This window comes from Carlito syrichta, unplaced genomic scaffold (assembly GCF_000164805.1).
Source record: "Carlito syrichta isolate Samal-C Ts95f unplaced genomic scaffold, Tarsius_syrichta-2.0.1 Scaffold306890, whole genome shotgun sequence".
NCBI lineage: Eukaryota > Metazoa > Chordata > Mammalia > Primates > Tarsiidae > Carlito > Carlito syrichta.
The window spans coordinates 394,267-408,146 of NW_007250986.1; the positions used below are offsets into that span (position 1 = coordinate 394,267).

At 37.7% G+C, this 13,880-nt stretch overlaps 1 protein-coding gene across 1 annotated transcript in view; it reads right to left on the reverse strand.

Moving 5' to 3' along the window:
* LOC103265855 (thrombospondin type-1 domain-containing protein 7A-like) overlaps positions 1-13,880 on the reverse strand; it is a 48,063-nt gene that overhangs the window by 19,128 nt on the left and 15,055 nt on the right. The window contains exons 6-11 of the mRNA XM_008063505.2: positions 12,261-12,414; positions 7,720-7,864; positions 6,247-6,362; positions 2,063-2,180; positions 1,666-1,811; positions 1,074-1,248 (exon numbers count right to left, since the gene is read on the reverse strand). Of these exons, the coding sequence (XP_008061696.2) occupies positions 1,074-1,248; positions 1,666-1,811; positions 2,063-2,180; positions 6,247-6,362; positions 7,720-7,864; positions 12,261-12,414 (854 nt within the window). The remainder of the gene's footprint in view (positions 1-1,073; positions 1,249-1,665; positions 1,812-2,062; positions 2,181-6,246; positions 6,363-7,719; positions 7,865-12,260; positions 12,415-13,880) is intronic.

The window sequence follows — 13,880 nt, forward strand, 5'->3', positions numbered from 1 at the left end:
TATAAGCAAATTGAAAGAATAAAACTTTTTTTTTTTTGAGCTGGATTCTCACTCTGTCGCCCAGACTGGAGTTCAGTGGCACGCTCCCGGCCACCACAGCCTCACCCTCTGGGCTCCGGTCATCCTTCTGCCTCAGCCTTCCCAGTAGCTGGAACTACAGGCAAGTGCTACCATGTCTGGCTAGAAAGAATAAAACTTTCCATTTGGAAATAAAATATAGATAATTCATTTCCAAGCGTGTTAATTTCCAGTCCACTAATAAATTGTTGCCTTCATATCTTTCTTAAGGATGGGTTTCCTAGCTTATTTGGACCTTGAATTTCCCCTACTGTTCTCTGCATCAAGCCCAAGTTTCTAACTTTTAGCTTATCATCATTTGCCAATTTTTTCTGTACTATTTGATACACAACATTGACTTTCTACTTTTTATTGCATGTGCCCATTGTGCCCAACATTGAATATAAATAATATTTTTCAATATATTCTTCCATGCTATTATTTTGTCTTCCAGTTGCTGGTAATCTGATTTTTTTTTTCTTGCTCAATGCTTTTTTGATTCTCTATTTTTCAATATTTAATGTTTTAACTATAGCACATCTTGGTGTGAGTTTGTTATTGATTCTACCCAGGACCTAGGATGAGCTGTCATTATGAGGACTTAAATCTTTCTTTAGCTGTTATGTGTTTGAATATTGCCTTTCCCTTTTTTTCTCTGTTCTTTCCTCCGGAAATCCCAAATAGGTTATGTTTAATCCTTATTTTCCCAACCTTTATGTCATACTTTTCCTGCATAGCATGGGCTTAATGCCCTAATTACCATCCTCTGTAGATGTTAAAACTCCAGAGGGGTGTCAAGAGAGGCTACGGGGCAGACCCGGACTTCACCCCTACCTGGCTGTAACGAGACAGCACCCCTCTTCACAGTTTCTGACTTTGACTGTTGGCAAAGACATTATTGAGTAAGAAAACTGATGACATCCCTTAATTTGTAACACATACCATACGCCACCTCCTCTTGACCCCATTTCTAGGAATAAATCACCAATATATGAGTTCTGTGTTGCTGTAGTTACCTGGGCAAGGCTGGGTGCAGGTTTCCTCCAGAATCATGTTTTTATTACCATCTACCATGGGTTCAATGTTAGCACAGAACTCCTCATCCACCACTTTGCTAAAGTCATCAACTGACCCATCACTCACTACACAAGAAATATTCCTTGTTCTTGTCCCTTCTCCACACTGGGCTTCCTGGAATGGAGGAAGAAACAACTAATTAGGAAAGAAGAAATAATTCATTAGAGAACTCATCACTTACAGTCATCTCTGCACCATTGATTTTGATTTATGAACAGTTAGAAAAGCATTTGAAACCCTAGGGAGGAAGCCCTACAGGGCACTAGCAATAAAGCATACACTGAACAATTTATTTGTTTTCTAGCCAAAGACAGGCAAATAAATTTTCATTAAAATGAATCCGTCTCCAGATGATTTTAAAAGTACAGGGCAGGGAATGTTTGTTATCAAACAAATTAAATGGTTATAAAATGGCAAGGCACTTAAAATCTTCAAGAGGAAGCTTATTATTTGTAAGCTTTAAAAATATGTCTGAAATCGAGTCTTTGCGGAAGAATACACACTTGCACATGACTTCCCAAGATCTGATACCTGCACTTGGCATGGAGACCACTGGCCATATTGCCACCGATAACAGGGCTTCACTGGGCAGGGTTTGGACTGGTCCATCAGGGAAGGGCACGGTCTTCCATCACCCTGAAAGGGCTGGGTCACTGTTCGTTTTCGGATCATTTTTCCTTTAAGAAATACAAAGTGATGCCACCTTAGTGATCTGTTGTAGTTGTGTAAGTATATATCTTATTGGGAGAAGGCATCACAGTGATGTCTCCCAAGGATATCCAGGAACAAGTAAGGCTCAGATATTCTGGAAAGAAAGACATTCAATCCAACCTTTCTGAAGATGATCTGATATGACTTAAACCAAGAGAGACATTTTATTTCATATTCCTTGACCATGAGCCAAATACTCATTGCAGGACAAACACACCTGTAAGGCCACATGTTTGAGAACATTCTGACCAAGGAGACCAATCAGAAAGCTGACAGTTCACGGGGCATTCCACCACGCAGGTTGTGTTCATCTGCCAATTCTTTTCCAGGTCAAGCTGAAAGACAGAGGTAGAACCGTTTGTACTGACATGGAAAAATGACCATAGTATATTTGTAAGGTTGGGGAGGGGCCCAGAAAGAAAAGAGAGACAATGGGAAGATAGGGGGAACAAGCAGGTTGCATAATAGAATAAAAACGTATCTGAGGGACAATCACCCAAACTGTTAAAAGGGAAACCACTTATATAATATTAACATAGGGCTGTGAGCTAAAAAATGCAGAAGAGACCCAAAGGTGCAGCTGTAGTTAGAAATGAACAAATGTTTTTCTCCTAAGTTCGCTTTCCCTTCAATAAAGCAGACAATCGATGTTCTTCATGTCCTGACCTGGGGGAGTTGGGAAGCTGCCCTGAGGCTAAAAACATATCTTCTCTTAAAAAATGAGCCTAAGATGGCACATATCTCCTTGTGGTAACATCAAGGGGATGATTGACTGAACCTCCAAGGACCCCAAGGACCCCACTACCAGCATACTTCTTTAATGGCTGATGGGATCAGTAGCTGATTGACGGTCATGGGACTTGCTCTATGGCTAGTCTCTCTATAATAAAACTTAAAAATGGTATTGGAGATTTTTTCAGACTTTGCACTCTGATGGCCTTGTCCCACCCTGACCTGGAACATATACCTAGAAGCTAGCACCTCTGGGCCTGTGACACCCCCTCCCAGAAACTGGCCCTGCAACATGAAAACAGTTTTGAAACTTCCCATGATATCATCTCCAGGTAATCATTAGTCCCTAGCCCCCTGCCTGCCAAATTCCCTTTAAAAGTCCAAGTCTCTGAATTCTCGGAGAGGCGGATTTGAGAAATATCTCCCGTCCTTTTCACTCAGCAATATTAAACTCTTTGTTTACTGTGTCAGTCTCAGTTTTTCTAGGCAATGGGCATGGGAACCTGGTCAGGCTGTAACAGAAGTATAACGTGGTTTGACCCAGGAGAGTGACAGTCAAGGACATAGGATACTTGACTCTATACTTAAATATTGTTGACTCTATACTTGACTCTATACTTATATATTGTTTGAGCATTTTCAATAAGCAATACAAAAGTAGATTTAATCTTTAAGTTGGTTGAATTTCCTTAATGAGAAACAAGTAAGTGTTAGCACAGTTACTTTCCATTATTAAAAATCAATAATATCATCAATATTTAGGTTTACAATTGTATCTTAGGGATGTTATTTGTTTTGGCATATGCGTATTAAATTGGAAAGTGAAAAAGAAACATTGCCACTCAAGACTAATAATATAGTGTACGGAAATAATAAAAAATATCAGTTTTTAAGTCAGTTATCTTTCTCAAAAGGAAATGTGGGTCCTGATGGTTTTTTTTATTGTGAAGATCTTATGTGCATTTCTTTACAAAGATCTTGCCTTCTAAAATTGATTTCAGCAACTAGCTGTGATAAGTTTTGGGTTTTATATTTTGATTTCTTCAGTTATTTTGGTTTTAGACCTCTCGTCAGATACTATATGCCATTTTTTTGGCATTTGGGTTCTAATGTTTACTATTTACACATTCTATGTTACAAATATAAATGGAGATTTCAAATTTTTCTGTATATTCCCACACTTAGAAAGTCTAAGATACTAAGTAACATTGAAATAGGAAAATTTAAGAACTTATTAGGAGAATACAATTATTTTATTGTTAATTGTTGGAATTTTCAAGGCCTTTTACATTTGTTCTGCTTGAAAGAGAAGTTAATATTTTCTAGTTTATACAGCAGAAGAGAATGGCAAAGGAAACTTTTCCTGAAACATTACGCTGTGTCCCCAGTACAGCTCTCAGCTCTAAGTTAACCACTGAGAGAGGATCAGATCAAAGGTTTGTGTACTGTGTCTCTCTGCAGGCACTCTCATTATATTCTATACCAAGAACACTTAGCAGAGCTCAGTATTTAGTAGGAAAATTTTTACCACATCATTAAATTAAAAGCCTCTTAAAAGTCATGGAAGGTTGGAGATAGGAGTCTTGAGGTGATATGATGAAAATGATGTGTTATATTAAAGGTAGATAATAGTTTCATGGAGAGTTTGAATCATAGGATTCTACTTAGTTATTTCACTAGAGAGTGAATGAGGATATCTGTTTATAGGTATTCTGGGTGTGCACTAATTAGACATTTTAATCCTGTATTACTTTTTCCTTTACATTGATTGTATCTCTTTCTCTCTCTCTTTCATATATCTAAACATAGGTATCTAAATAAAAAATTAAAAATCAATTCATAGATCAAAGAATAGGAAAGGAGAAGCCAATTTCTAGGTATGAGAGAATAAATGTCTGAAAAACACCAAAGAGAAAAATACGACATAAATGCTAGGTGGCTTGAACCCTAATTTTCCTCTGTTGGGTAGTAATGCCATCCTTCCTTGTGGCTATTAGAGAAGCAGCAAGAGTTTCCTGCTACTGTTGCACTGAATGCAGGGTCTGCACACTCAGATTTTTAACTCCTTGAAGACAGAGTGTGCTAGAATGTTGAAATTTGAATCCCTAACTTTCATTGCACTATTTGAGTATTTTCAAGTATTAAAATATTTGCACATAAGGTTAAGCTTATCTAGGCTAAATACTAAAATTAGGTATTTCCAAGGGTTTTACTCATTATTTCATCTAGGAAATCAAGGACTTATGTATAGCTTTGCCTTTTAGTCATATAAAATAGTATAAAATTGGTCATGAATGATTCGCGTTCAACTTTCTCAAAGCTCTCAGAGCTATTTATTTTATATTTCATTCTGACCCAAAAGGACATGTATATAATTGCAAAAGGGTGAAAAAAGCCCGAATTAATCTACTAGAAAGTAGGTAAATTAGAAGCCCATCAGAATAGAAAGCTCTCCAGTCAGTATATGACTATTATAATCTTTATTCATAGTATTATTTTCATAACAGTTGCATCTTTTCCTGTTATTGGTTTCGAAATCAAAATCATTCGAGTGTGAAATTTCCAATTATTTACATCTAAGGAATGAATAGACTAGGTTGTTATAACATTATAGCAGGAGGCATTTATGAACTAAACAACTTGTATATAAAACAGGTATGTTTTCAGCACATGTGAGAGCTCTGCTCCCATGAACAGAGATGTAAGGAAATCAAGTTTGGTCGATATGATAAAGATATCAAATGAATTAAGACATTTCCATCTAGAGTTTTCCCTTAGGAGTTGAAGTAATTTATTGTGCGTAAATAATAACCTTCAGAATGTATAGACAGATGACCTGGTGACCATGCCTACTGAACTCAAATGAGGTTATAAGCTCTGTCTACTCTATTTCAGATCTATTGAGGCTCTTTGGTCGGTATTTGATCCAGTGGACCTCAGATGCATGAGAAATCAAAATTTGTCAAAACTTGTCAGGAGTACGAGTAACTTTTTGGTATAAAAATCAGACAAAATTATTACAATATGAAACATGGCTCCATGAAAACAAAGAAAGGCCAATGACTGCACTTCCTCACATTTCAAAATCTTACATCTAGATCGTCAGTGAGAGAATTACCAATTACAATTCTCTGTACCTAAAATATAATAATGGTAGACTCCATTCCTTTGTTTTAATATAAAGTTCTCTCTTAATCAAACCTGAGTACTTTGACTCTCACAGCTGGGTATTAGATTCTAATATCAAAATCTGCTACAAACCACATGCGATCAATGTTTAGCAACAAAGAGAATAAATGATGGCTCTTGGCAGGTGTCCTAGGCACTACACAAAATTCTCAGCAAATTACAAAAGATGATGAGTCATCTGATTAAGATTTATTGCCTTTATTCACCTTGATTACTTATTGTTCCCCATGCATTTCTTTCAGAAAAGGCTAATTAGCATACCTTTGGGCTCCCAGCCGAACAAAATACAGGAAATTATATGTAGAAATCGGTAGTGCTGGACAATGTCTCTTTTCAAGAACGTACTTAACAGCCTGTGAATGGTGCAGAAAAACATCTGCTGCCAATGAGATGTGTGGAGCGTAGGTCACTTGGCTCAGCACGAATTGAAATTATTAGGGAAGAATTTACTCACAAAGAAGTAACACAGTATCCACCCACCTCTTCACAATACTTCAGGTCAACCGACTTGCCATCACTTCGAACACAATCCAACATCCTTGTTTTAATGCCATTTCCACACACAGCTTTCTCACTGAGCTGGCACGTACTCCAGTCTGAAAGGAAGGGAGCTCATCAGAACAGAAGGTAAAATATGACACAGATTTCACATGAAACTCTGTTGACCCAAATCCCATATTTAATTCACAACTGCTTCCTAAGCCCCATAATCAATCATCCCACATGCAGAACATCTGGGTCCCAGCTTTGAACATATCAAGAGTCAAATGGAGTCGCTGGGGCTGCACATAGCTACGGGGATTATTCTTAAAGGCAGATGTCTACTTAACAATCTTGATGGCTAGCCCTTTGGAAATATTATAAAAATGAGTTTGGTCTATGGATCAATGTCACTTAAAAACTTTTTTTCCTCTAGTAAAAGTGGATTTTATAACCTTGGCATTGCTTTTATTTTAGCAAAATAATATTAATTTCAATGGACAGTACTTCAGTGATGTTACACCCAAATAATACACTAGGTATTTCACTTACTGTTCATATTTAGAATGAATTAAAATGCACACATTTATTAAAGTGATAAAAATCACTTTGGCGTATTTACTTAATTCTCTTTTTTTTTTGTAAAACAATTCTTTCATTTTTTTTCTCCAGGGTAACAGAGCATGTCCCAGAGAATTCTGATTTCCTTTGCATTATCAAAGAAAACTGAAGATAAAAATCAAAAGAAACAAAAAGTTAGTATGATTGCTATGTATCACAGTAGAATTTCTTGAGTTTGTTTCAGCATGAAAATTACTTGGGAAAAATTCCGAAGTAACCTTTGGAGTTATTGCAAGTCATATGAACCAACAAAATATTTTATTTCCTAGAGTATGCACCTTGGAAATATTAAATTAGTTTTAGGAAAGAAATAAAATTTATAATAAGCTTATCTTTCTGAAAAAATATTCATCCATTTTTCTTTATCTGTACCTTTTATAGTGTTGCTTTATAATCTTTGGCAAGTTTAAGATTACTGGCATTTCTACATGAAATTATTCATGTTTAGAAACTGCCCACACACCCCAAGAATTGTTGCTCTGGTTTGTTATAGCAAGTAAACTTCTTCTGAAAAAGAAAGACACCTTTTAATGAATCTGAATCTGATATCTGTGGTAAAAATATTTCTTTTATTTACACCTTCCCAAAGTGGGAGATGTCTTAAATAGCATCACTGAGAAACTCAGAAGCTACTTTATGGCCTAATGTTTGTGTGATATTTCCATTAACCTTACCTTGATGTTTGCTAAAAAATAAAACCCTTGATTATGTCTGTCATGTAATAATTAACTATTTCTGAGCTACTGAGCAGCATGTCCTGAAAGATGAGATTGACTATACTGATGGGAACACTTCCAAGCTGGCACATGGGATTTGGCCCCTAACTCCATGATCAGGTGACCATCTGCGTACCTGTTACGTTGTAGTCATAGTGGTAGCAGTTTCTGTTCAGGGTACAGGGCTCCTTCTCAACAGCATCAGGGCAGGATCTGCCCTCATCAGCAGGTTGCCTGATGGGATCAGCTGATCTTTGTCGGAAACTGCTCTGATTGCAAGGCTTAAAAAGAACAATACGACACCTCAGAAAGGTGACTTCTCTGCTACACAACATCTAGTGCACCAGGGAGAGCACTGGAGCAGGAGTTAGAATGTTTGGGCCTTGGGCTAATGTGGCCAAGTCAGTCAACCTCATAATGCCTCAGATTTTCCACGTATAAAATGAAGGTGTTGAATGAGATTCTGATGTCCCACCTAGCTATAATTTGCTTAAGATGCTATGTGTCAAATGCACACATCACCTCACACCTAGCCAAGCACACATGCATGATCATATTCATTATTATAATATGCTGATACCATATATAAACTCACATATATAATTACATATAAAATTGCATATATATCTGTGTATATTTATACAAGGAGGGACTCAAAAAACCTGGAATTTCTTTAATAAAAAAAGTGTGTTTATTCTTACATGAATAAACTTCAGTCACCTTCAAAGTACTCTTTGTTTGATGCAATACACCTGTCGAGACACTTTTTCCACTGCTCAAAAAGTTTTGGAACTCATCAATTTGAATGCCCTTTAGTACTTCTGCCACTTTTTTGTTTCACCTCTTCCACATCAGCAAAACGTTTCCCTTTGAGGACTTCTTTCACCCGGAGAAACAAAAAAAAGTTGCTCAGGGTGAGATTGGGTAAAAGGAGTTGAGGGGGAGTATAAAGGTCATGTAGTTTTGGGTCAAAAACTGCTGAATATTCAGAGTGGTGTGGACAGGTGTGCATAATCACCTATCATAAAATGGGTAAACGCGTTGAAAGAATCTCCAAAAAAAATTACTGAAGCCAAACACAACCACTCACAACAACACTAACTAGTACACTGATGCTGATAGGTTCCTAGAACACTTATCTAATGGGGAAAGCCTGTATTACATGGGGCGCACCCTTCAAAAGATAATTATTTTGGGGGGGGTTCTTCCTTGTATATAGTCTTTGAACCTAAAAAATTTCTTTAAGAATGAATTTAAATAATTAGATGTTAGTGACTTTTGTTTCCCTATTGCACACAAACATAGACACACAGAGACAATGTAACAGTTAAAAAAAAAACTGGCTTGCCATTCTTCTACTTGTATAGTCTTCTGAAAACATTTAGTTTCTGAGAACATGAAGTAGCAAGGGTCCAGCTTCTTTGGACTTTTTCAGGCCTAAAATAATTCCTTCTTCCTCCTCTGCTCCCATTGTACTTTGGTCGCGCCACTGGAATAACACTTGCTGGCAATTATATAAAGGCCTTATTCCTTTCTACACTGTGAGTGAATCGAGAGAAGGCTTATGTCTTATACATCTGTGTATTGTTCACACCTAACACAGTGCCAGGTAGACTGCTTAATCAGTGTTAATCAGTGTTTGTTTAATAAAGCCTTTGTGAGGAAACAAGCTGAGTTAAAGGTAAAAATGTGTTCAATTACGTTTAGTCTACAGCTTCCTCCTTACATAATTTAAGTTCAGTCTAAAGGTTTCTTTGTGAGTAGTGAACTCTAACTTGACCGAATGTGTAAACAGACCGTAATCTACTTTTGTGCCTGTCACCAAGTTTTGACCTATCAAAAGCAGTCAACTTTTCAAACTGTGTTCAAATAAGGCAAATGTACAGGAAAATTACAATAACAAAAAATCTCAGGACCCCCAAATTCTATGCAAAAAATAAGGTTAAACCTAGAAGCCAACTCACACAACACTCTCTTCTAAATGAAAGTCATTGCTAGCACTGTGCGTTAGTCAGATCCTCACATCTTGGTAAAAGGCCTCAGGCACCCACCAATGACTGCCCCGAACACATGTGTAATTTCTTTGCTGGACTCTCATAAACAAGGACATACCAATTGTGACTTCAGGTCTACAATCTAAGTCTAGCTCCAAAAATCAAAGCCTGTTCAATTTCACAGATAGCTATCTTCCCAGGTGCAGAACAAAGACAAGAAGAGATATGTCATTCTTCCACCTACCCGGAGATGTCAGCATAATTGCTTCTTCCTCTACTGTCTTCTGCTCCTCATTCACTCTATCTTATGCAATATGTAGGTTTCCTGGGCACTAACTGAAGTCTCATAAGAATGTAACCATTTGCCTATTAAATTAGGTTTGGGCCAAAGTTGCCTCCTTACATGTTTTGGGTTGACCTAGAGTTATCTGTAACTTTTGCATGATGATATGTAGACAATGTAATCTATTCTTGTGCCAAAATCCCAGTTTTGATCAATCAAAAATGGGCAACTGTTCAAACCAGGTTCAAATAAGGCACTCACTAAGTTGGAAACAATCTGGTTGTTTCTGGTTGTTTCTGTTTTCTGGATGTCACTTTCCTTTCTCTGTCCATACATTTTCTTCCACCACGTGGCTACTGTAGAGTCCCCCTAGCCCACTCTGATTGAGAAGGCTGCCCAATTGGTGAATCACTCTTTGCTCAGTAAAACTCTGTTCAACTTAATTTGTCAAGTTTTTTCTTTTATCCTGCCATACCAACTACCTGTCCCTCTTCCTATGTGCCTTCCTGCAAAAAAAACCCTTTTGGAAAAACAAAATAATTGTAACAAATGTGGCTGTTTCTGTACCTAACTTGTTTTCTGTGGGTCATTTTCCTTTTTCTGTCTATAAATCTTTTTTGGCCATATGGTAGCACCAAAATCTCTCTGAACCTATTCTGGTTCAGGAAGCTGCCTGATTCATGAATTGTTTTTTGCTCAGTTAAACTCTGTTCAATTTAATTTATTGAAGACTTTTCCTTAAACAAAAATAGAGCCTAAGAAGCACAATTATTTAACTAGTTGAATTTTCTTCTCATCCAAACATTTCTATTAGCATACCGTCAGGAATACAAAGTATGTTTCATCAACTTTCTTTTATACATGGGGGAGCCTCAATTATTCTTCTAAGATGACTATTCTTGGTCCTTTAAAACAGAAACCAAATGAAAAAAGTTCCATTTCAGTGGTTCCTGTAATTAGAACCCCTGTTAATAAGGAAAGAAGGGGTTTGGGTTCTGTATTCCCTACTTTATAAAAATGGAATTTCTGTAACACAGTCTGTGGTAATAAGAATCTCACAATTATAGATATGAATAGACAGTATAGAATATAGTTCAACTATCTGAAGTAACTTCAAAATGGATGCTATAAAATTAGAATAGGAAATCAGTTGCATATCCTTGTGAAACAGTTGATACTTTATTACAATTTCACCTGTACTCAAGTCAACTTCCGACCCTCTTTTGCTCTTGCTGTGTCAGTTGGTTGCCAAGCAGCATTTTTAATGGCATTAATGCTGAAATGGAAAATCAGTTTCCCCTTGGAAAATATTGGCACCTTAAACTCTTCTTTAAAACTGTTTTATATTGTTTTTCAACAAATTAATTCCACAATAGCTATCTTTCTCATGCTTTTGATGCCATTTTTGAAATGCACAGCTTTACAAAGGTGCCCATGGGTAAGTCAACTGTTCTATGGAAGCAGCCAGTTCTGTTTCAAATGACTCTCTCCCCAGAGCCCCATGGAAAATTCCCTACTGTCTGTTGAAATCTAGAAGCTTTGTGGGATTTGAAACTCTCAGTTGGCTTTCCAAGCCCTAAGAGACAGAGAGTCAGTATGTAAAAAGAGATTCACTGAAGCACAACTTTCTTCTTTCTACTTATTTCTTACCTAGAATCTTTTGCTGTTTAGTGTTAATTCTTTTGCTGCAGTACCCCCACTATGCAAGTGCTTATTACTCCCACTGAAAATGTGGATTGGGCAAAAAGTAACGGATTAAAATAACTTGATGCCATTAAAGTACCTTTACTAAAACGTCATTCAGTCTCCCTTTTACCTGGACGGAATTGTTATCACCACTGTGATTCTTAACATGCAGTATACTTATAAGACAAATGGAAGTTCTTTGTGCTGGGTTAGGAGGATGATTTGAGAAGGAACATAAAGCTTGCAAGAGGTCAAGCAGTTCTCGTGTGAAAGGAAACATTACTGACTTTAAACGGAGAAGTCATAGAATCAAGCAACCAAGAAAACACACATCGTGATTTGGTAAATATGGCGCACAAACAGATTTTTATATTAGACTGATTATATTTTCTTAATAATATCTTTGAAGCCTTGGTGGTAAGGAATTAAGCAAACTCTACTTTTTTTTAAATTTTGAAGTTATGTACAGGCGAGGATTTGCTGCATAAGTAGGCTACATGCAGGTGAAGTTTGGGCTTCAAGTTGGCCCTCTCTTCCCTTGGTAATAGACCAGGTACTCTTTGGATTGCTACATGCCCCCCTCCCTCCATTCTCTTTCTCTCCCTCCCCTCGTAGTGCCCAGCAACTGCTAATCCTATCCTTGTGCTATGTGATTAGCTTATGAGTGAGAATGTGTAACAAGCTCTGTGTTAATAAAATGGTAAATCACCTCACCAAAACACACTTGGTCCAGGGACCCCATTCGGATATCACACAGTCCTCAGGGCATGGTAATTTGCACTCTCTGGAGCCCAGAGGCATCTCTTCTGGGTCACAGAGGTAATCTTCAACATGTTCAGAAGGGCCATCTGCCGTATTCTGCATGCATCTACGAGAGAACATACATATTTTCTAGAAAACATGCATATCTTCTAGAAGTATATAAACCAGGATGGGTGGCTCTACTAAAGACCTCATTATGGGGATAGGGGGTAGGAAACTTTGTATAGAATGAATGCAATTCCCCAGAAATAAAGGTTTACAGGGATCTCTACTTTTCTCAAATATATATTTGCATTCATGATCATAATCTATGAATACGGTAACTAATGTGTATATGTAAAACTCTGCATGTATATGTAAACCACCATGTATATGCATATGTCCTTCTATGGACGGACAGGGTTATTTATATTCATAATATGAGGTAGAAACTAATGAGGAATGGTCCGAAGAGATTCATGAAGGGGTTGCAATTCTGGCATATAATGCGAGTTTTTCTTCTCAAGAAAATGGTAGATTCCATTGAGAAGACAAACTTGACTCATATGTGACGAAAGGCCAAGTACACTGAAATCTTTAAGTGAAATGCTTCAGTAAATATTTTTAATGATAACTAGAGGCAGTTATCAATTTGTTTGTCTTTTTTTTTGAGTTGGAGTCTCACTCTGTCGCCCAGACTGGAGTGCAGTGGCCGTTCCCGGCCACCGCAGCCTCGACCTGCTGGGCTCCAGCGATCCAACCGCCTCAGCCTTCCCAGTAGCCGGAATTACAGGCATGCGCTACCATGGCCGGCTGATTTTTTTTTGATTTATTGTAGAGATGAGGTCTCGCTTCCCAGGCGGGTCTTGAACCTGCGGGCTCAGGCAATCCACTCACCTCAGCCTCCCAAAGGCGCGGGATTACAGGCTGAGCCACTGAGCCCGGCTTTGTTTATCATTTAAAAAGTAATGTTAACCTCCCATCTGCTGCTAATCTCAAAGCCAGAAAAGAAAAGGCAATTATAATTGTAATAGTACAAATTCTCTAAATGTTGGTTCTTTAGATCTTCCTATATCTTGAACTTTAAAAAAATTTTTTGTTCATTTTCTTTTTAATGGAACAAATTCAAACTTGGTTTCCATTTTATTTTTATTTTTTTGTTAGCAGTCTTATATAAAAGACTCTTTATTCATCTCTTGGGAATCTAATTAATGTGGTTAATACCAGACTTCACTTTTACCATAGCTAGTAATCTCTAGGCACATTAGTACTGTAGTGGAAGAAAACACTTTATTCCTCATCTCAGCCAACTTAATGGGTTTGGAAAAGAGAACTGTGATGCAGAAGATGAAAAGGAAGGTTTGAACTTCAAGCCTTTTTTTTTTTTTTTGAGTTGGAGTCTCACTCCGCCGCTCCCGGCCACCACAACCTCGCCTGCTGGGCTCCGGCGATCCTTCCGCCTCAGCCTTCCAAGTAGCTGGAATTACAGGCATGCGCTACCACGCCCTGCTGATTTTTTGATTTATTGTAAAGATGAGGTCTCGCTGCCCAGGTGGGTCTCGAACCCGCGGGCTCAGGCAATCCACTCACCTC